We start from the raw sequence: 22,092 nt of genomic DNA on the forward strand, positions 1-22,092 counted from the left end.
AGCCTAAGAAACACAGCTTAAGCAAATTGAGCATGGCAGTACAAAACAGCAGGCAAAACCAATTCTCTGATCTTTTGGAATTTCTTCGAGGCACTTGGTACTCTGGATATATGTGGAATTATACAGAAACATCAGCTAGGAATGGGGCTGACATGCGATGGAGTTGGACTTGTTGTTAGAAATCAGGAATAGGCGTGCGTGCGGGAGGCGGTAATGAAGCAGCGCGCGACGAGCAAGTATGATTTGAAGGTTTGCCCGAGAGCAATGCAGGAAGGGGATTTGGTTCTCAAGAGGCGAACATGAACTTCCGGGAACAAGTTGAGCCCAAATTGGGAAGGTCCCTACCGGATCCTGAAGGTCTTAGGCAATGGGGCTTATCATTTGGAAGAGTTAGACGGAAGGCGAGGACCTCGAGCATGGAACGCGGAAAACTTGCACTACTACTATAGTTGACGACAAGGGATGGCGGCTTCAAAGGAGAGCAGACTTAAAAGGAATAAAGGCGCACTTTTTTTCTCCGCTTTGAAGTTTTTTGACGAGGCGTCGAGGAAATGTAGAAATTACATCAATTGTATTTGATAAACGTATATGACAAGGTATTCACAGAAATATTCCTACGATTGAGTTTACCAATCGAAAAGCTGAATAACGACGATTGCTAAGTGGGACAAGTTCCCAGAATGTGGCGATTCCATAACGACCCTTGACATTCGAGAATCATCGCGGAAAGTCTGACACAATCGCCGGATCTGTTGGCGATGTGTTGGATATGCTTCTTATCCAACAAAGTCTCCCTGGAATAAGGGCGAGCATTTCTAACTAGGCATAAGCCTTGAGCAACCCTAAATGGCCATTGGGACCCGAGCATCTTGGCCCCAACAAAGTCTCCCCGAAATAAGGGCGAGCATTTCTTCTTCTTCGTTCTCAGCATCTTCAAATTCCACAAGGATCCTTGGCAGGTCCTCCGGGCCGACCAAACCAATCTCTGTGATCTCCTTGAATATTCCCAGCGGGCTCAAGTCAAGGTTGGGAAACAGGTGGTGGACTTGGTCTTTGACGAGGTAAAAGCCCTCCTCACGTTGCTCAGCAGTGGCGGCGGTCAGCTCACTCTTCAAGGTCGTCGCATCAGCTTTAGCCTGCACCTTCAAATCGGCGATAGTCTTGTCCTTCGCATCAATGTCTGACTGTAGGGAATTGAGGGCTTTGTCCTTAGCAGCAAGAGTTTCATCCTTGGCGGCTAGCTCCTGCTACATCTTCTGCTTCTGCTCCTCTACCGTCGCCTCAAGCTCAGCGATCCTCTCATCACGCAAGCCCAAGTCGATCTTAACTTGGCCCACCTCTCTCAGCAGCTTTATGTTCTTGTTTTAGATGAGAATGTTTGTTTAGTTGTTTGATTTTGAGATATGTCTTTACTCTTAGTTGTAAGAGGCCAGTCACTGTGGCAGTGATTGTGTGAGAAAGTGAGACAAGCTCTCATACTTAGGGAGAGGACTAAGTAATAACCACAGGTAGAGATAGGTAGAAAAGGCAGGGAACAGAGGCTGTTCAGTTAAGACCTTTTGTATACTTGATTCTCTATAATAGTGGATTATCTTTCTCAGGTGAAAACCCTTCAGACGTAGGTGATATTGCACCGAACTGGGTTACCAATCTCTTGTGTTTATTTTTCCTTACTGCACTTTAACTTGCATATCTAAACACTGTTATTTGCAACTTGTTGTATAAGATGTCTTAGACATCGTGTAGAACATTTGTCCTACGAGTGCCAAAATTTCAATTGGCATCAGAGCAGACACCCTGTTCTACTTGGCTGAGATCTAGGGAATTACTGTTATAGTTTTATGGACAACGACAAGGAGGGAGGATATGTTCATAGGCCACCAATCTTGGATGACACCAACTATGATTACGGAAGGCACACATGATTGCGTTTCTAAGATCAATTGATAGCAAGACCTGGAAATCAATTGTCAAAGGCTGGAAGAACCCTGTGAAAAGTGACAAAGAAGGCACCTCAACTACTGACCTAAAGCTTCAGGAAGACTGGACCAAAGAAGAGGATGAGGAAGCACTAGGTAGCTCAAAAGAGCTGAATGCAATTTTTAATGGAGTTGACAAAAACATGTTCAGGCTGATCAATACATGCACGGTTGCTAAAGATGCATGAGAAATTCTCAGGGTTGCTCATGAAGGAACCACCAAAGTACGATTGTCAAGGCTCCAACTCCTTACTACACAATTTGAGAACCTGAAGATGAAGGAGGATGAAACAATATCTGATTTTCACATGAGAGTGCTGTAAGATCAAGTTTTGATCTAGTAGTACAACTCTATGTTTTGATGATTACAAGTTAACTATTAAGTATGAACAATTATGGTACTCTAACGTTGTTTTCTGAGTGTTCAAATGACAGGCCAAGACTCTGGTCCTATCTCACATGATTCAGAAGTACAAAATGCTCAAAGAGTAACCTCTACAACGCTTTCGCACGTACTATGTTCAAACTGAACAGTAGATCAAGCTTCAGAAGATCTGAAGATTATAAAGCTCTGATATGGATTCAGCTCACTAGAAGCTCTGAAGGATCAGACGCTCTGAAGGATCAGAAGCTCTGAAGGATCAGACGCTCTGAAGGATCAGAAGCTCTAAAGCATCAGAAGCTGAGTAGTGAAGACTCTGAAGTCCAAGAGTAAGCTGGCTCTGAAGACCAAGTACTTCTCCTCTGAGTCCAGAAGCAGAAGGTACAAAGGTCAGAGGATCCAAGCTTCCCTCTGACTCTGATCATCAAGCTTCACAAGTTCCAAGATGAAGCATCACTCTGATCAGAAGTCAACAAGGTTGAAGGTCATGTCGCTATCCAAAGTACAAAATCAATTGTACCATTCCTGACGACCTTACCTAACTGATTCAACCACAGCAGAACCTGGAAATTCCAGATCTACCCTCCAACGGTAGCATCTCTATGCAACGTTCAAACCCTAATCCTTGGAGTATATAAAGAGGCTAAAGATTGAAAGATGCCGCCTAAGAAACTTGTTCACGCGCAAGAAATATTTCAAATCTTCTTAGCAATCTTTCTTCAAATAGAACTAAGTGTGTTTACTATTAGCTTTTGAAGAAGCACTTATTTGTAAACCCAAAACCTTCAAACAATTGTTTGATTTACCTTTAGGAGATCAAGGTTGATCGGATCCTAGAGAAGACTAAGAGAGTGAATCTTAGTGTTAGCTAAGTCAGCGTATTGTTAGTCACTTTGCAGGTAGCAAGTGCAGTTGTAACAAAACTCTGATTAGTGGATTGCCTTTATTCTAAGAAGGAAGAAATCACCTTAAAGGGTGGACTGGATTAGCTTGAGGGATTTATCAAGTGAACCATGATAAAATCATCTGTGTGCTTTCCTTATCTCTTATCTCTGCACTTTTATCATTGGTGATTGAAGAGATTTATTTAAATCTCAAGTGGGTTAAGTTTTTAGTTAAAAAACGCTATTCAAACCCCCCCTTTCTATCGTTTTTCATACCTTCAAGTGCGTGATATGGAAAATGCATCTTTTGCCTTGAGAGAGAAGATGTCTGAAGAAAAGCTTGTCAGGAAGATTCTCAGGTCACTGCCTAAAAGGTTTGATATGAAGGTTACAACTATTGAGGAGGCTCAGGATATTGGTAGTATCAAAGTGGATGAACTCATTGGCTCTCTACAAACATTTGAAATGATTTTCAATGAGAGACCTGACAAGAAGAGCAAGAGCATAACTTTTATGTCCAATACAGAAGATGATGATCAAAGTGAGACGGATTCTGATGAAAATCTATCTGAGGCAATAACATTACTTGGAAGAAAGTTCAACAAAGTCATGAGAAGATTTGATAGAAGACCTAGACCAAATGTTCCAGACAAACGGTCTGACATTGTCAAGAACTCTGGATATGTTCATAGAAATAAGGAAGAGGATAAACCTAACAAAAGCAATGAGGTTCAATGTCATGAATGTGAGGGGTATGGTCACATTAAGGCTGAATGTCCAACATATCTAAAGAAACAAGGGAAAGGAATGGTGGCAACCTGGTCAGATGATGATTCAGAAGAAGAAGAAGAACCTCAAGTCATGGGTCTTACAGTGAAGTGTGGTTCTGAAAAATGAGTCCAGTGATGGTGAAATATCAGAAGAAGAACTTGTTGAAACATACAAGCTGTTATTCAAGAATTGGCAAGATGCTTGTGAAAATGGCAAGAAGTGGAAAGGACTGTCAAAGATCTTGAGACTGAAAAACAGAACCTGGTTGTCATCAATGGCAACCTTCAAGAGAAAGTCACTGTGCTGAAATAAAAAATAGAAGGTATGATAAAATCTGTCCGTATGTTGAACAATGGAACTGATGTTTTTGATTTGATATTCGAGATAGGAAAGATGGCTAAGGATATGAAAGGTTTGGGATATGCTGATGAATCTACACCAGAAGAAAGCATAAAGGTCATTCCAAAGTTCATTCATGCAGAAAGAAAAACTGAGTTCAAGATGTCAAACAAAATGTTGCAACATGGTGTCCAACATGTGTATCAACAGATACCATACTCATATTCACAAGTCCAGAAGGTGAAGAACTCAAGCTGGAAATGTCATCATTGTGGTAGGTATAAGACCATATTGCTACAAACTATATGGTGTTCCTAAATCCTTGAAGCAAACTCAAAGGAACAATCATGCTGGTCCAAAAAGGAAGGAGTGGAAACCCAAGAACAATGTAACAACACTTGTTGCTTACACCTCTCTGAGAGTTTTCTCTAAAGAGGATTGGTATTTTGACAGTGGATGTTCCAGACACATGACAAGGGTGAAGATGTATCTTGACAATGTCAAGCCACACTCCACTAGCTATGTCACTTTTGGTGATGATGCAAAAGGAAAAATCAAAGGATATGGAAAGATTATTAGTGATGGACCACCTAATCTGAGTAATGTGTTACTGGTGAAAGGCCTAACTGCTAATCTGATCAGTATAAGTCAATTGTGTTACTTGGACCTCAATGTCTCGTTCAATAAATCTGGATGTAAAGTGACTGATGAAAATGATGAAGTGATCATGACTGGAGTGAGATCAAAAGACAATTGCTACATGTGGACTCCACATAAAAAAGGTCATGTTCTCAATGTGTCTTGTATCTAAGGAATATGAGGTAAAGCTGTGGCATAAAAAACTAGGGCATCTTAATCCTACAAGCATGCAGAAAATCATCTTTAAGAAAGCTATCAGAGGTCTCCCTAAAATGAAGATTGAAGGAGGAAAAATGTGTGGAGAATGCTAGATTGGAAAACAAACCTAGACATCTCACAAGAAGTTGCAACATGTTGCCACAACCAGAACACTGGAATTGTTACACATGGATCTAATGGGACCAATGCAAAAAGAAAGCATTGGAGGAAAAATGTATGTATTTGTTGGTGTTAATAATTTTTCAAGGTTCACTTGGGTGAGTTTCATTGCAGAAAAATCAGATACCTTTGAAGTCTTCAGAGAACTCAGTCAACAACTTCAAAGAGAGAAAAGTTATGGGATAGTGAAGATTCGAAGTGATCATGGGAAGGAATTTGAGAACATCAAATTTTCTGAATACTGCATTAATGAAGGTATTAAACATGAGTTTTCAGCACCAATCACTCCTTAACATAATGGTGTGGTTGAGAGAAAAAACAGAACCTTGCAAGAATCTACTAGAGTTATGCTACTTACAAAGAAGCTTCCATATCACTTCTGGGCTGAAGCTATAAACACTGCTTGCTACATACACAATCGTGTGACTATTTGTTCAGGTACTGATTCTACACAATATGAGTTGTGGAAAGGGAAGAAGCCAACTGTCAAATACTTCCATGTCTTTCGAAGCAAGTGTTACATTTTGATAGAACATGAACAGAGAAAGAAGATGGATCCCAAGAGTGATGATGGAATATTTTTGGGATATTCAATCAATAGCAAAGCATACAAAGTGTTCAATTCTCGCACCAAAACCTTGATGGAGTCGATAAATGTTGTTGTTGATAATAATTTGAGAGATCTAAAAGAAGATATTGTACATGAAGATGATAGTATACCTCAGCCAGTTGATGCAAGACCAAATGTATCAGACATCCGGTCCAACACTTAATCTGAAGACTGGATTAGCTTGAGGGATTTATCAAGTGAACCAGGATAAAATCATTTGCGTGCTTTCCTTATCTCTTATCTCAGCACTTTTATCTTTGGTGATTGAAGAGATTTATTTAAATCTCAAGTGGGTCGAGTTTTTAGTTTTAAAATGCTATTCAAACCCCCCTTTCTATCGCTTTTCATACCTTCAGAATTGGCCTCCTTGGGGGCATTTGACTCCTTCGGAGACTTGGGTGTTTTGGGAGCCTTATCAGCTTTCTTCTCAAACAGCAGCGCTGGGTTGATTTTAGGGACAACACCACCATAAGAAATGGTGACCCCATCCAACAATTTCCTTAGCTCTTCATCGTTCCTAACTGCCAGCATAATGTGCCTCGGACTAATATGTTTCTTCATATTGTCAAGAGCAGCATTCCCAGACAACTCAAGCACCTGAGCAACCACATACACATGAAAACAATAGGGTTGGGAATCAATTGAAAAATAAAAAAAATTTAAAACATAATTGAAAGAGAAATGAAAAGTTACCTCGGCAGTCAGATATTCGAGAGTAGCAGCCATGTAAACAGAAGCACTAGTACCAACACGCTTAGCGTACCTTCCTTTCTTGAGGTAACGTCCAATCCTCCCGGCGGGGAATTGGAGACCAGCCTTCATTGACCTTGAAACCGGCCTTTTCTTTAGGCCTCCTTTCTTTGTCCCTCCAACACCTCTCTTCACCTTTCTAGTGGTGTCCATGGTGACACTAGATTCTTACCGTGACTTGTACGGGCTGAAGTGTTTCTAGTATGCCGATGGGGAAGGGAAGGTGACGATGTAATTGAAGAAGGATTAAGCGTGATTTTATAGAGGATGAGTGTTGGTTGGATGTGGCATTGAGCAAATGGTGATCGTTGAATTTGATCTAATCACGATTATAGATGATTTAAAATAGTGATCCGTGTGTTTTCAATTGAACCAATTAGACGCCACCTATATAATTCTAAACTATCTCAATTCCTCATATATTAAAGTCAAATATCAAATACATAAAATCCCTTAGAGTTTTAAATTAATAAAAATATTTATTAATTAGATTTTACATTATTAATTATATTAACTACTAATTATAATATATCTCAATTTAGCTTATACAAATTAGAATATTAAATATTTAAATAATTTAAATTTTAATAGAGAAAGGAAAGTAAATAATATTTTTATTTTAATATATATAAATATATATGTAATATTTTAAGTATTAAATTTAGTTAATATATAATAAAGCTCTCTTGATCTTCATATTAATGACATTAAATTTCATTATTAATAAATTTTAAATTATACGAACTATTAATTGTACAATATCTCAATTTCACTAGCCAAAATATTAATTAGTTATTTAATTTTTTCATATTATTAATTATATTAAATAGTAACTAGATAATATCTTAACAATAAAAAATTATATTATTAAATATGAAAATCATTTAAAATTTCATTATTAATCATTTTTTAATAAATTAATTCAAAAAAATAATATAAAACCAAATAACATTTTAAAACTCTTCTTTATAATATATATATATCAATATTTTTTTAAGAAAGAAAAAAATTATATTGATAATAAAGGGGGACCAAGGTAACAATCTCCTCAAGAGAGTAAAAGTAGCGCACCAACCTCTAAAATAGAGAGGGATCAAGGAGCCTTTAATATATATATATATATATATATATATATATATATATATTTTGGAAATTCAAATATACTACTCCCTCCGTTTTTTATCTTTAGAAGTTTAAGAAATTCAAAGTTCAATTAATATTTTCTTCCCACATATACCCTTATTGAAAACCACACCAAAATTTGTGTCTTTTTATTTTTCAAAACTGAATTAAATCAATATACCATTACCTATGCTCTCATGTACAACTATCAATGTCAGACCATTAAATTAGTATGACTTTTTATTTAGGGTCATTCTTGTCCAAAAGAGAAAAATCTTTGTGTACAATTACTTCTCCTTAATCTAAGAGCCAAAGGCTAAAACATCAAAAGATAAAAAACGGAGGGAGTAATATATTAATAATAATAGAAAAGAGAGCGACTAAGCTCGAGAATATGACAAAGGGGATTACAAAAACAAAAGTCCTCAATCATCCACAAGAATACACGATCACTTAACCATCTCTGAAAGATATAAACAACAAGAATCTCTCTGAACAAAAAGTAAAAAAACCAACAGACGCAAAAGCGAAGACCTAAACCAGATCCAAAAGCTAACAACAAGAGCATATCATCGCTCAAGGCGGCAACCACTCCTCCATTTCTCCAGCCTGACCACGAATACCCGCCTCGTCCCCACCGTCAAACGCACAACCCACAAGTTTACCAAGCATCCACGCCTTCGTGGCCCGCGTCCAATAACAACCACGAGAAGTGCTCCCTGAAACCACCGGAGTAGGACAAACCGAGGGCATGATCGCACTCGAGGAAGGACCTCCACCATCAACCACAACCAAATTCACACAACCCTCCGGAGGCTCCTGGCGGGGTTTGCGACCTCTCTTGACCTTTTTTGGATGTCAAGAGAAACAAAAGGTACCAAAGACGGTGCAACCAAGCCAACTGACACAACAAAGAGCTGATGTGAAGTTAGCTAGTTAAAATTTATGAATATCATTTCATGTTAATAATTATGTGCGGTATTAATTTTAAGATATAGAAAATTCTCATATGTAAAAGTGAAGTATTAATTATGAGAATGGTACTGTAACCAGGAACAAGGTCAAATTAGTTGCTCAAGGGTACACTCAGATTGAAGGAATTGACTTTGATGAGACTTTTTCTCTTGTTGCTCGTTTGGAATCAATCAGATTATTGTTGGGAGTAGCATGTCTGCTGAAGTTCAGATTGTATCAGATGGATGTGAAAAGTGCATTTTTCAAAGGTTAATTGAATGGGGAGGTATATGGGGAACAACCAAAAGGCTTCATAGATCCAACGTTTCTAGAACATGTGTACAAATTAAGAAAGGCTCTATATGGACAGAAGCAAGCTCCTAGGGCTTGGTATGAAAGATTGACTGAATTTCTGAAAAATAAAGGGTATAACAAAGGAGGGATAAACAAGACCTTATTTGTGAAGAATGACATTTGAAATCACATGATAGCTCAAATATATGTAGATGACATTGTGTTTGGCCGGATGTTAGACTAGATGGTAGATCATTTTGTCCAACAAAAGAAGTCAGAGATTGAAATGAGCTTGGTTGGTGAACTGAACTACTTTTTGGGGCTACAGGTGACGCATATAGAAGGTTCTATGTCCAACTCGTAGAGAAAATATGCGAAGGAGTTGGTTAGAAAGTTTGGACTTGAAGGTGCTTCTCATAAGAGAACTCCAGCTGCCACTCACATTAAACCGACAAAAGATGACAGAGGAGAAGATGTTGATCAAAGTCTATATAGGATTATGATAGGGAGTCTCTATATTTTCTTCTATTTAACCGCCCTTGCACACATTTTGGAAGTCATCATTTCATACTTCCTTGATCTCGAAATTTATGATTTTCTCTCTCTATCAATTGTCTAACCTCCAACGGTTATTTCTCAACTTCTCTCCAATTCTCCATCACCATGTCACATGAATTATGAAAGAACAGTGCCTCTGATCGCAAACCTGTTACCTATGCTCATGGTGTCAAGTTTCTTGGGTTTAATCCATTATCAACCACACCCTCTAGGGTTACTCGTTCCACTGCTGCAATTGCTTCTCTAGAATCACCTGGACCAACATCAAGGACTAGGAGAGCGCGAACCAAAGTTGTTGTAATCAAGAACAAGAAGCCTGATCCTGTTCAAGTAGACTCTGAGGACTCTGCTTCAGAAAAACATGATAATGCTGACAGAGTTCCTGATGTTGGAATTGATCAAGACATTGATCAATCTCTTGGAGTTCTTGCTGATGCTGCAACCGGGCCAAATGTCGCACCAAATGTGGAAACTCAGGGTGTGGAACCCAATCTGTCTCTGCTTCTGTAATCACACCTCCAGGAAATGGAGATCATGAAGACAAAGATGATTCTACCAGTGAAAAGACACCCTCTGTGGAGGTCTCTGCACAGCTGACTCCTGAACCCTCTTCCAAGAAGGGTAAGGAGAAGAAGATTGTTGTTTCTGAAGATGAAGTACCTGATGACGAGGTTTTAATCTAGAAGCTTAGGATTGGTTTCTTGATAATCAAGTTAGTATTATTCAAGAAGCTTCTGTGCGCCGCTCAAGGAATATATCAAGTGTGATCAAATTGGCTTCAGAAGATTTGATTTGAAGATTAATTGTGGAAGTTTTTATCTTTTAATCAAATCTTATGAAATAAGATTTGTTGCATATTTAAAAGATACACATCCTGTTTTGTGTGGACTCTTTGTTCGTTCAAACCCATCGAAGACAAGGCCTGAGAGCGTTTGTTTAGTTGTTTGATCTTGAGATCTGTCTTTACTCTTAGTTGTAAGAGGTCAATCACTATGGCAATGATTGTGTGAGAAAGTGAGAGGGGCTCTCATACTTAGGGAGAGGACTATGTAATAACCACACGCAGAAATAGGTAGAAAAGGAAATGAACAGGGCTGTTCAGTTAATACCTTTTGTGTACTTGATTCTCTACAATAGTCAATTATCTTTCTCGGGTGAAAATCCTCCGGACGTAGGTGATATTGCACCGAACTGGGTTACCAATCTCTTGGGTTTACTTTTCCTTTGTGAACTTTAACTTGCATATCTAAACATTGTTATTTGAAACTTGTTGTACAAGATGTCTTAGACATCGGGTAGAACATCTGTCCTACGAGTGCCAACATTTCACTTTTAATGTATCAGATGCCATTAGGTCCAAAGCGACCACTAGATGCACATCTCTGTAGAGGTTAAAATCCTAAATGATAGAAAAGAGTTTATCCAAGACACCCAAGTAAGCAACTCCCTGAGCAAAGCAACCTCCCATTAACTTTCAACTAGTTGAGAACTCTAAACCTAAGCTGCTTGTCCTCTTTTGTGAGGAGAGTGGTTTGGTGAATCACGATCCCTCCTCAATATCATGGGAATGAGGAGGTATATGTGGAACAACCAAAAGGCTTCATAGATCCAACGTTTCCAGAACATGTGTATAAATTGAGAAAGGCTCTATATGGACTGAAGCAAGCTCCTAGGGCTTGGTATGAAAGATTGACTGAATTTCTGAAAAATAAAGGGTATAACAAAGGAGGGATAGACAAGACCTTATTTGTGAAGAATGACATTTGAAATCACATGATAGCTCAAATATATGTAGATGACATTGTGTTTGGCGGGATGTCAGACTAGATGGTAGATCATTTTGTCCAACAAATGAAGTCAGAGTTTGAAATGAGATTGGTTGGTGAACTGAACTACGTTTTGGGGCTACAGGTGACGCAGATTGAAGATTCTATGTCCAATGCACAGAGAAAATATGCCGAGGAGTTGGTTAGAAAGTTTGGACTTGAAGGTGCTTCTCATAAGAGAACTCCAGCTGCCACTCACATTAAACCGACAAAAGATGACAGAGGAGAAGATGTTGATCAAAGTCTATATAGGATTATGATAGGGAGTCTCTATATTTTCTTCTATTTAACCGCCCTTGCACACATTTTGGAAGTCATCATTTCATACTTCCTTGATCTCGAAATTTATGATTTTCTCTCTCTATCAATTGTCTAACCTCCAACGGTTATTTCTCAACTTCTCTCCAATTCTCCATCACCATGTCACATGAATTATGAAAGAACAGTGCCTCTGATCGCAAACCTGTTACCTATGCTCATGGTGTCAAGTTTCTTGGGTTTAATCCATTATCAACCACACCCTCTAGGGTTACTCGTTCCACTGCTGCAATTGCTTCTCTAGAATCACCTGGACCAACATCAAGGACTAGGAGAGCGCGAACCAAAGTTGTTGTAATCAAGAACAAGAAGCCTGATCCTGTTCAAGTAGACTCTGAGGACTCTGCTTCAGAAAAACATGATAATGCTGACAGAGTTCCTGATGTTGGAATTGATCAAGACATTGATCAATCTCTTGGAGTTCTTGCTGATGCTGCAACCGGGCCAAATGTCGCACCAAATGTGGAAACTCAGGGTGTGGAACCCAATCTGTCTCTGCTTCTGTAATCACACCTCCAGGAAATGGAGATCATGAAGACAAAGATGATTCTACCAGTGAAAAGACACCCTCTGTGGAGGTCTCTGCACAGCTGACTCCTGAACCCTCTTCCAAGAAGGGTAAGGAGAAGAAGATTGTTGTTTCTGAAGATGAAGTATCTGATGACGAGGTTTTAATCTAGAAGCTTAGGATTGGTTTCTTGATAATCAAGTTAGTATTATTCAAGAAGCTTCTGTGCGCCGCTCAAGGAATATATCAAGTGTGATCAAATTGGCTTCAGAAGATTTGATTTGAAGATTAATTGTGGAAGTTTTTATCTTTTAATCAAATCTTATGAAATAAGATTTGTTGCATATTTAAAAGATACACATCCTGTTTTGTGTGGACTCTTTGTTCGTTCAAACCCATCGAAGACAAGGCCTGAGAGCGTTTGTTTAGTTGTTTGATCTTGAGATCTGTCTTTACTCTTAGTTGTAAGAGGTCAATCACTATGGCAATGATTGTGTGAGAAAGTGAGAGGGGCTCTCATACTTAGGGAGAGGACTATGTAATAACCACACGCAGAAATAGGTAGAAAAGGAAATGAACAGGGCTGTTCAGTTAATACCTTTTGTGTACTTGATTCTCTACAATAGTCAATTATCTTTCTCGGGTGAAAATCCTCCGGACGTAGGTGATATTGCACCGAACTGGGTTACCAATCTCTTGGGTTTACTTTTCCTTTGTGAACTTTAACTTGCATATCTAAACATTGTTATTTGAAACTTGTTGTACAAGATGTCTTAGACATCGGGTAGAACATCTGTCCTACGAGTGCCAACATTTCACTTTTAATGTATCAGATGCCATTAGGTCCAAAGCGACCACTAGATGCACATCTCTGTAGAGGTTAAAATCCTAAATGATAGAAAAGAGTTTATCCAAGACACCCAAGTAAGCAACTCCCTGAGCAAAGCAACCTCCCATTAACTTTCAACTAGTTGAGAACTCTAAACCTAAGCTGCTTGTCCTCTTTTGTGAGGAGAGTGGTTTGGTGAATCACGATCCCTCCTCAATATCATGGGAATGAGGAGGTATATGTGGAACAACCAAAAGGCTTCATAGATCCAACGTTTCCAGAACATGTGTATAAATTGAGAAAGGCTCTATATGGACTGAAGCAAGCTCCTAGGGCTTGGTATGAAAGATTGACTGAATTTCTGAAAAATAAAGGGTATAACAAAGGAGGGATAGACAAGACCTTATTTGTGAAGAATGACATTTGAAATCACATGATAGCTCAAATATATGTAGATGACATTGTGTTTGGCGGGATGTCAGACTAGATGGTAGATCATTTTGTCCAACAAATGAAGTCAGAGTTTGAAATGAGATTGGTTGGTGAACTGAACTACGTTTTGGGGCTACAGGTGACGCAGATTGAAGATTCTATGTCCAATGCACAGAGAAAATATGCCGAGGAGTTGGTTAGAAAGTTTGGACTTGAAGGTGCTTCTCATAAGAGAACTCCAGCTGCCACTCACATTAAACCGACAAAAGATGACAGAGGAGAAGATGTTGATCAAAGTCTATATAGGATTATGATAGGGAGTCTCTATATTTTCTTCTATTTAACCGCCCTTGCACACATTTTGGAAGTCATCATTTCATACTTCCTTGATCTCGAAATTTATGATTTTCTCTCTCTATCAATTGTCTAACCTCCAACGGTTATTTCTCAACTTCTCTCCAATTCTCCATCACCATGTCACATGAATTATGAAAGAACAGTGCCTCTGATCGCAAACCTGTTACCTATGCTCATGGTGTCAAGTTTCTTGGGTTTAATCCATTATCAACCACACCCTCTAGGGTTACTCGTTCCACTGCTGCAATTGCTTCTCTAGAATCACCTGGACCAACATCAAGGACTAGGAGAGCGCGAACCAAAGTTGTTGTAATCAAGAACAAGAAGCCTGATCCTGTTCAAGTAGACTCTGAGGACTCTGCTTCAGAAAAACATGATAATGCTGACAGAGTTCCTGATGTTGGAATTGATCAAGACATTGATCAATCTCTTGGAGTTCTTGCTGATGCTGCAACCGGGCCAAATGTCGCACCAAATGTGGAAACTCAGGGTGTGGAACCCAATCTGTCTCTGCTTCTGTAATCACACCTCCAGGAAATGGAGATCATGAAGACAAAGATGATTCTACCAGTGAAAAGACACCCTCTGTGGAGGTCTCTGCACAGCTGACTCCTGAACCCTCTTCCAAGAAGGGTAAGGAGAAGAAGATTGTTGTTTCTGAAGATGAAGTATCTGATGACGAGGTTTTAATCTAGAAGCTTAGGATTGGTTTCTTGATAATCAAGTTAGTATTATTCAAGAAGCTTCTGTGCGCCGCTCAAGGAATATATCAAGTGTGATCAAATTGGCTTCAGAAGATTTGATTTGAAGATTAATTGTGGAAGTTTTTATCTTTTAATCAAATCTTATGAAATAAGATTTGTTGCATATTTAAAAGATACACATCCTGTTTTGTGTGGACTCTTTGTTCGTTCAAACCCATCGAAGACAAGGCCTGAGAGCGTTTGTTTAGTTGTTTGATCTTGAGATCTGTCTTTACTCTTAGTTGTAAGAGGTCAATCACTATGGCAATGATTGTGTGAGAAAGTGAGAGGGGCTCTCATACTTAGGGAGAGGACTATGTAATAACCACACGCAGAAATAGGTAGAAAAGGAAATGAACAGGGCTGTTCAGTTAATACCTTTTGTGTACTTGATTCTCTACAATAGTCAATTATCTTTCTCGGGTGAAAATCCTCCGGACGTAGGTGATATTGCACCGAACTGGGTTACCAATCTCTTGGGTTTACTTTTCCTTTGTGAACTTTAACTTGCATATCTAAACATTGTTATTTGAAACTTGTTGTACAAGATGTCTTAGACATCGGGTAGAACATCTGTCCTACGAGTGCCAACATTTCACTTTTAATGTATCAGATGCCATTAGGTCCAAAGCGACCACTAGATGCACATCTCTGTAGAGGTTAAAATCCTAAATGATAGAAAAGAGTTTATCCAAGACACCCAAGTAAGCAACTCCCTGAGCAAAGCAACCTCCCATTAACTTTCAACTAGTTGAGAACTCTAAACCTAAGCTGCTTGTCCTCTTTTGTGAGGAGAGTGGTTTGGTGAATCACGATCCCTCCTCAATATCATGGGAATGAGGAGGTATATGTGGAACAACCAAAAGGCTTCATAGATCCAACGTTTCCAGAACATGTGTATAAATTGAGAAAGGCTCTATATGGACTGAAGCAAGCTCCTAGGGCTTGGTATGAAAGATTGACTGAATTTCTGAAAAATAAAGGGTATAACAAAGGAGGGATAGACAAGACCTTATTTGTGAAGAATGACATTTGAAATCACATGATAGCTCAAATATATGTAGATGACATTGTGTTTGGCGGGATGTCAGACTAGATGGTAGATCATTTTGTCCAACAAATGAAGTCAGAGTTTGAAATGAGATTGGTTGGTGAACTGAACTACGTTTTGGGGCTACAGGTGACGCAGATTGAAGATTCTATGTCCAATGCACAGAGAAAATATGCCGAGGAGTTGGTTAGAAAGTTTGGACTTGAAGGTGCTTCTCATAAGAGAACTCCAGCTGCCACTCACATTAAACCGACAAAAGATGACAGAGGAGAAGATGTTGATCAAAGTCTATATAGGATTATGATAGGGAGTCTCTATATTTTCTTCTATTTAACCGCCCTTGCACACATTTTGGAAGTCATCATTTCATACTTCCTTGATCTCGAAATTTATGATTTTCTCTCTCTATCAATTGTCTAACCTCCAACGGTTATTTCTCAACTTCTCTCCAATTCTCCATCACCATGTCACATGAATTATGAAAGAACAGTGCCTCTGATCGTAAACCTGTTACCTATGCTCATGGTGTCAAGTTTCTTGGGTTTAATCCATTATCAACCACACCCTCTAGGGTTACTCGTTCCACTGCTGCAATTGCTTCTCTAGAATCACCTGGACCAACATCAAGGACTAGGAGAGCGCGAACCAAAGTTGTTGTAATCAAGAACAAGAAGCCTGATCCTGTTCAAGTAGACTCTGAGGACTCTGCTTCAGAAAAACATGATAATGCTGACAGAGTTCCTGATGTTGGAATTGATCAAGACATTGATCAATCTCTTGGAGTTCTTGCTGATGCTGCAACCGGGCCAAATGTCGCACCAAATGTGGAAACTCAGGGTGTGGAACCCAATCTGTCTCTGCTTCTGTAATCACACCTCCAGGAAATGGAGATCATGAAGACAAAGATGATTCTACCAGTGAAAAGACACCCTCTGTGGAGGTCTCTGCACAGCTGACTCCTGAACCCTCTTCCAAGAAGGGTAAGGAGAAGAAGATTGTTGTTTCTGAAGATGAAGTATCTGATGACGAGGTTTTAATCTAGAAGCTTAGGATTGGTTTCTTGATAATCAAGTTAGTATTATTCAAGAAGCTTCTGTGCGCCGCTCAAGGAATATATCAAGTGTGATCAAATTGGCTTCAGAAGATTTGATTTGAAGATTAATTGTGGAAGTTTTTATCTTTTAATCAAATCTTATGAAATAAGATTTGTTGCATATTTAAAAGATACACATCCTGTTTTGTGTGGACTCTTTGTTCGTTCAAACCCATCGAAGACAAGGCCTGAGAGCGTTTGTTTAGTTGTTTGATCTTGAGATCTGTCTTTACTCTTAGTTGTAAGAGGTCAATCACTATGGCAATGATTGTGTGAGAAAGTGAGAGGGGCTCTCATACTTAGGGAGAGGACTATGTAATAACCACACGCAGAAATAGGTAGAAAAGGAAATGAACAGGGCTGTTCAGTTAATACCTTTTGTGTACTTGATTCTCTACAATAGTCAATTATCTTTCTCGGGTGAAAATCCTCCGGACGTAGGTGATATTGCACCGAACTGGGTTACCAATCTCTTGGGTTTACTTTTCCTTTGTGAACTTTAACTTGCATATCTAAACATTGTTATTTGAAACTTGTTGTACAAGATGTCTTAGACATCGGGTAGAACATCTGTCCTACGAGTGCCAACATTTCACTTTTAATGTATCAGATGCCATTAGGTCCAAAGCGACCACTAGATGCACATCTCTGTAGAGGTTAAAATCCTAAATGATAGAAAAGAGTTTATCCAAGACACCCAAGTAAGCAACTCCCTGAGCAAAGCAACCTCCCATTAACTTTCAACTAGTTGAGAACTCTAAACCTAAGCTGCTTGTCCTCTTTTGTGAGGAGAGTGGTTTGGTGAATCACGATCCCTCCTCAATATCATGGGAATGAGGAGGTATATGTGGAACAACCAAAAGGCTTCATAGATCCAACGTTTCCAGAACATGTGTATAAATTGAGAAAGGCTCTATATGGACTGAAGCAAGCTCCTAGGGCTTGGTATGAAAGATTGACTGAATTTCTGAAAAATAAAGGGTATAACAAAGGAGGGATAGACAAGACCTTATTTGTGAAGAATGACATTTGAAATCACATGATAGCTCAAATATATGTAGATGACATTGTGTTTGGCGGGATGTCAGACTAGATGGTAGATCATTTTGTCCAACAAATGAAGTCAGAGTTTGAAATGAGATTGGTTGGTGAACTGAACTACGTTTTGGGGCTACAGGTGACGCAGATTGAAGATTCTATGTCCAATGCACAGAGAAAATATGCCGAGGAGTTGGTTAGAAAGTTTGGATTTGAAGGTTCTTCTCATAAGAGAACTCCAGCTGCCACTCACATCAAACTGAAAGAAGATGACAGAGGAGAAGATATTGATCAAAGTCTGTATAGGATTATGATAGGGAGTCTCTTAATAACAACTAGTAGACCAGATATTGCTTTTGCTGTAGGAGTTTGTGCTAGGTCAAGCAGCAACCAAGACTAGTCATCTACTAAAAATAAAGATAATCATCAAGTATATCAGTGGGACTATTGACTACGAAATCTTTTATGCTCATAACACCAATCCAGAGTTGGTAGGATACTGTGATGCATATTGGGCTGGCAATGCATATGATAGAAAAAGTACTTATGGAAGATGCTTCTTTTTTATGGAAAAATCTAATCTCTTGGTCCAACAAGAAATAAAACTGTGTCTCTTTATCAACAGCAGAGGCATCTTTCAATCTTCAGTCTCTTTATATACTCCAAGGATTAGGGTTTGGATGTTGCATGGAATGCTACCGTTGGAGGGCAGATCTGGGATTTCCAGGTTCTGCTGTGGCTGAACACGTTAGGTAAGGTCATCAGGATAGTACAATTGCTTTTGTAATTTGGATAGTGACATGACCTTTATCCTAGTTGACTTCTGATCAGAGTGACGCTTCATGTTGGAACTTGTGAAGCTTGTTGATCAGAGTCAGAGGGAAGCTTGGATCCTCTGACCTTTGTAACTTCTGCTTCTGGATTCAGAGGAGAAGTACTTGGTCTTTAGAGCCAGCTTACTCTTGGACTTCAGAGTCTTCACTTCTCAGCTTCTGGACCTTCAGAACTTCTGGACCTTCAGAGCATCTGGACCTTCAGAGCTTCAGAACCTTCAGAGCGTCTAGATCTTCAGAGCGTCTGGACCTTCAGAACTTCTGGTCTTCAAAACTTCAAGTGATCTGAATCCATATCAGAGCTTAACTATCTTCAAATCTTCTGAAGCTTTTTCTACTGTTCAGATTGAACATAGAGAGTGCGAAAGCGTTGCGTAGGTTACTCTTTGAGCATAGTGCTTCTAATTTATGTGTAATTAGACCAGAGTCAGAGCCTGTCATCTAAACACTCAGAAAACAACGTTAGAGTACCATAATTGTTCATACATAATAGTTAACGTGTAATCATCAAAACATAGAGTTGTACTACATTATCAAAACTTGATCTTACAGGAGTCTCTTAATCTCACAGCTAGTAGACCAGATATTGCTTTTGCTGTAGGAGTTTGTGCCAGGTCAAGCAGCACCCAAGACTAGTCATCTACTAAAGGTAAAGATAATCATCAAGTATATCAGTGGGACTATTGACTACGGAATCTTTTATGCTCATAACACCAATCCAGAGTTGGTAGGATACTGTGATGCAGATTGGGCTGGCAATGCAGATGATAGAAAAAGTACTTCTGGAGGATGCTTCTTTTTTATGGAAAAATCTAATCTCTTGGTCCAGCAAGAAATAAAACTGTGTCTCTTTATCAACAGCAGAGGCTGAAAATAATGCTGCTATAACTGGGTGTACTCAACTGCTGTGGATGAAGCAAATGTTGAAGGAATACAATGTCCGACAAGATGTTATGAAATTGTACTGTGACAACTGGAGTGCTATCAATATTTCTCAGAATCTAATTCAACATAGCAGAACCAAGCACATTGACATTCGTCATCACTTTATTAGGGATCTTGTTGAGGAGAAAATTATTTCATTAGAGCATGTGGATACTAATTGCAGTTAGCAAATATTTTTACAAAGGCATTGGATACGACTCAATTTGAGAAGTGAAGAGGGAAATTATGGATTTGTGTAATAACTAACTTATAGCTGTTATTGACACATGTTAAGGGCAACGACTTTTTGGAAGTCATCATTTCATACTTTCTTGATCTCGAAATTTCTGATTGTTCTCTCTCTATCAATTGTCTAACCTCCAACGGTTATTTCTCAACTTCTCTCCAATTCTCCATCATCACGTCACATGAATCATGAAAGAAGAGTGTCTCTGATCGCAAACCTATCATCAATGTTCATGGTGTCAAGTTTCTTGGGTTGAATCCATCATCATCCACACCCTCTAGGGTTACTCGTTCCACTGCTGCAATTGCTTCTCCAGAATCATTTGAACCAATATCAAGGACTAGGAGAGCACGAACCAAAGTTGTGGTAACCAAGAACAAGAAGCCTGATCCTATTCAAGTAGACTCTGAGGGCTCTGCTTCAGAAAAACATGATAATGCTGACAGAGTTCCTGATGTTTGAATTGATCAAGAAATTGATCAATCTCTTGAAGTTCTTGCTGATGCTGCAACCGGGCCAAATGTCGCACCGAATGTGGAAACTCAGGGTGTGGAACCCAATACGTCTCTGCTTCTGTAATCACATCTCCAGGAAATGGAGATCATGAAGACAAAGATGATTCTACCAGTGAAAAGACAACCTCTGTGGAGGTCTCTGCATAGGTGACTCCTGAACCCTCTTCCAAGAAGGGTAAGGAGAAGAAGATTGTTGTTTCTGAAGATGAAGAATCTGATGATGAGGTTTTAATCTAGAAGCTTTGGAGTGATTTCTTGATAATCAAGTTAGTATTATTCAAGAAGCTTCTGTGCGCCGCTCAAGGAATATATCAAGTGTGATCAAGTTGGCTTCAGAAGATTTGATTTAAAGATTAATTGTGGAAGTTTTTATCTTTTGTTTAAATCTTATGAGATAAGATTTGTTGCATATTTAAAAGATACACTTCTTGTTTTCTGTGGACTCTTTGTTCGTTCAAACCCATCGAGGACAAGGCCTGAAGAACTATTACTTAAGAAGACCAAAACCTAATTGCTTGGTGTGCTTCGTGTTGTGTGATTAGGGTTTTGTTATTATGAGTTCGCACTTGTTTTTGTAACTCTCTCAGCAGCTTTATGTTCTTATTTTAGCTGAGAGAGCATTTGTTTAGTTGTTTGATCTTGAGATCTGTCTTTACTCTTAGTTGTAAGAGGTCAATCACTGTGGCAGTGATTGTGTGAGAAAGTGAGAGGGGCTGTCATACTTAGGGAGAGGACTAAGTAATAACCACGCGTAGAGATAGGTAGAAAAGGCAGTGAACAAGGGCTGTTCAGTTAAGACCTTTTGTGTACTTGATTCTCTATAATAGTGGATTATCTTTCTCGGGTGAAAATCCTCTGGACGTAGGTGATATTGTACCGAATTGGGTTACCAATCTCATGTGTTTATTTTTCCTTACTGCACTTTAACTTGCATATCTAAACATTGTTATTTTCAACTTGTTGTACAAGATGTCTTAGACATCGTGTAGTACATCTGTCCTACGAGTGCTAACATTTCACTTTTAATGTATCTGATGCCATTAGGGCCAAAGCGGCCACTAGATGAACATCTCTGTAGAGGTTAAAATCCTAAATGATAGAAAAGAGTTTATCCAAGACACCCAAGTAAGCAACTCCCTGAGTCAAAGCAACCTCCCATCAACTTTCAACTAGTTGAGAACTCTAAACTTAAGTTGCTTGTGCTCTTTTATGAGGAGAGGGGTTTGGTGAATCACGATCCCTCCTCAATATCATGGGAATGGAAAGTGAAACAAGTTCCTCGACATCGAAAATAGTGATATTAGTTTGATCATGCTCCTCACCCGCTTTTTTTAAGAAGAAACTTCACGGATTTCCTCTTCGGTGGTGTTCTTCAGACCTGAATTCTTCGCCAATGCTGATGTGTGAAAAAGAGGGCGCCATGTGTGTGTGTGTGTGTGGGGGGGGGGGGGGGGGTTATACAATGCAGAGGTGGAGATTCATGTTTCTTGTACTTTGGAAATCTCTAGTACCAAGTGCCACCTCCTTTAAAGTAGAGTATATTGAGGGGTTTAGTTGGTCGATTTTATAATTGTAAAACTATAAGTAAAGTGAGTAAGATCAATAAGCGATAACTAAATTCTCGGAAGCCATCATTAAAATATTATATATCATCTTAGACCACAAAATATATTTGACTCAAAATTTTCATTTCCTTTGCAAAATCATAATCAAAAGCT

General features: G+C 39.0%; 1 protein-coding gene across 1 annotated transcript; it reads right to left on the bottom strand.

The window, feature by feature from the left end:
• Window positions 1–231: 231 nt before the first annotated feature.
• Window positions 232–6,885, bottom strand: LOC130749405 (histone H2A.2-like). Its single transcript, XM_057602761.1, has 3 exons — window positions 6,676–6,885; window positions 6,416–6,579; window positions 232–359 (listed from the first exon to the last, which is right to left on the bottom strand). Exons 1-3 carry the CDS (start codon window positions 6,883–6,885, stop codon window positions 287–289), a joined length of 447 nt encoding a protein of 148 aa, XP_057458744.1. The 3' UTR covers window positions 232–286.
• Window positions 6,886–22,092: the final 15,207 nt, after the last annotated feature.

This window comes from Lotus japonicus, chromosome 3 (genome assembly GCF_012489685.1).
Source record: "Lotus japonicus ecotype B-129 chromosome 3, LjGifu_v1.2".
Taxonomy (NCBI): Eukaryota; Viridiplantae; Streptophyta; class Magnoliopsida; order Fabales; family Fabaceae; genus Lotus; species Lotus japonicus.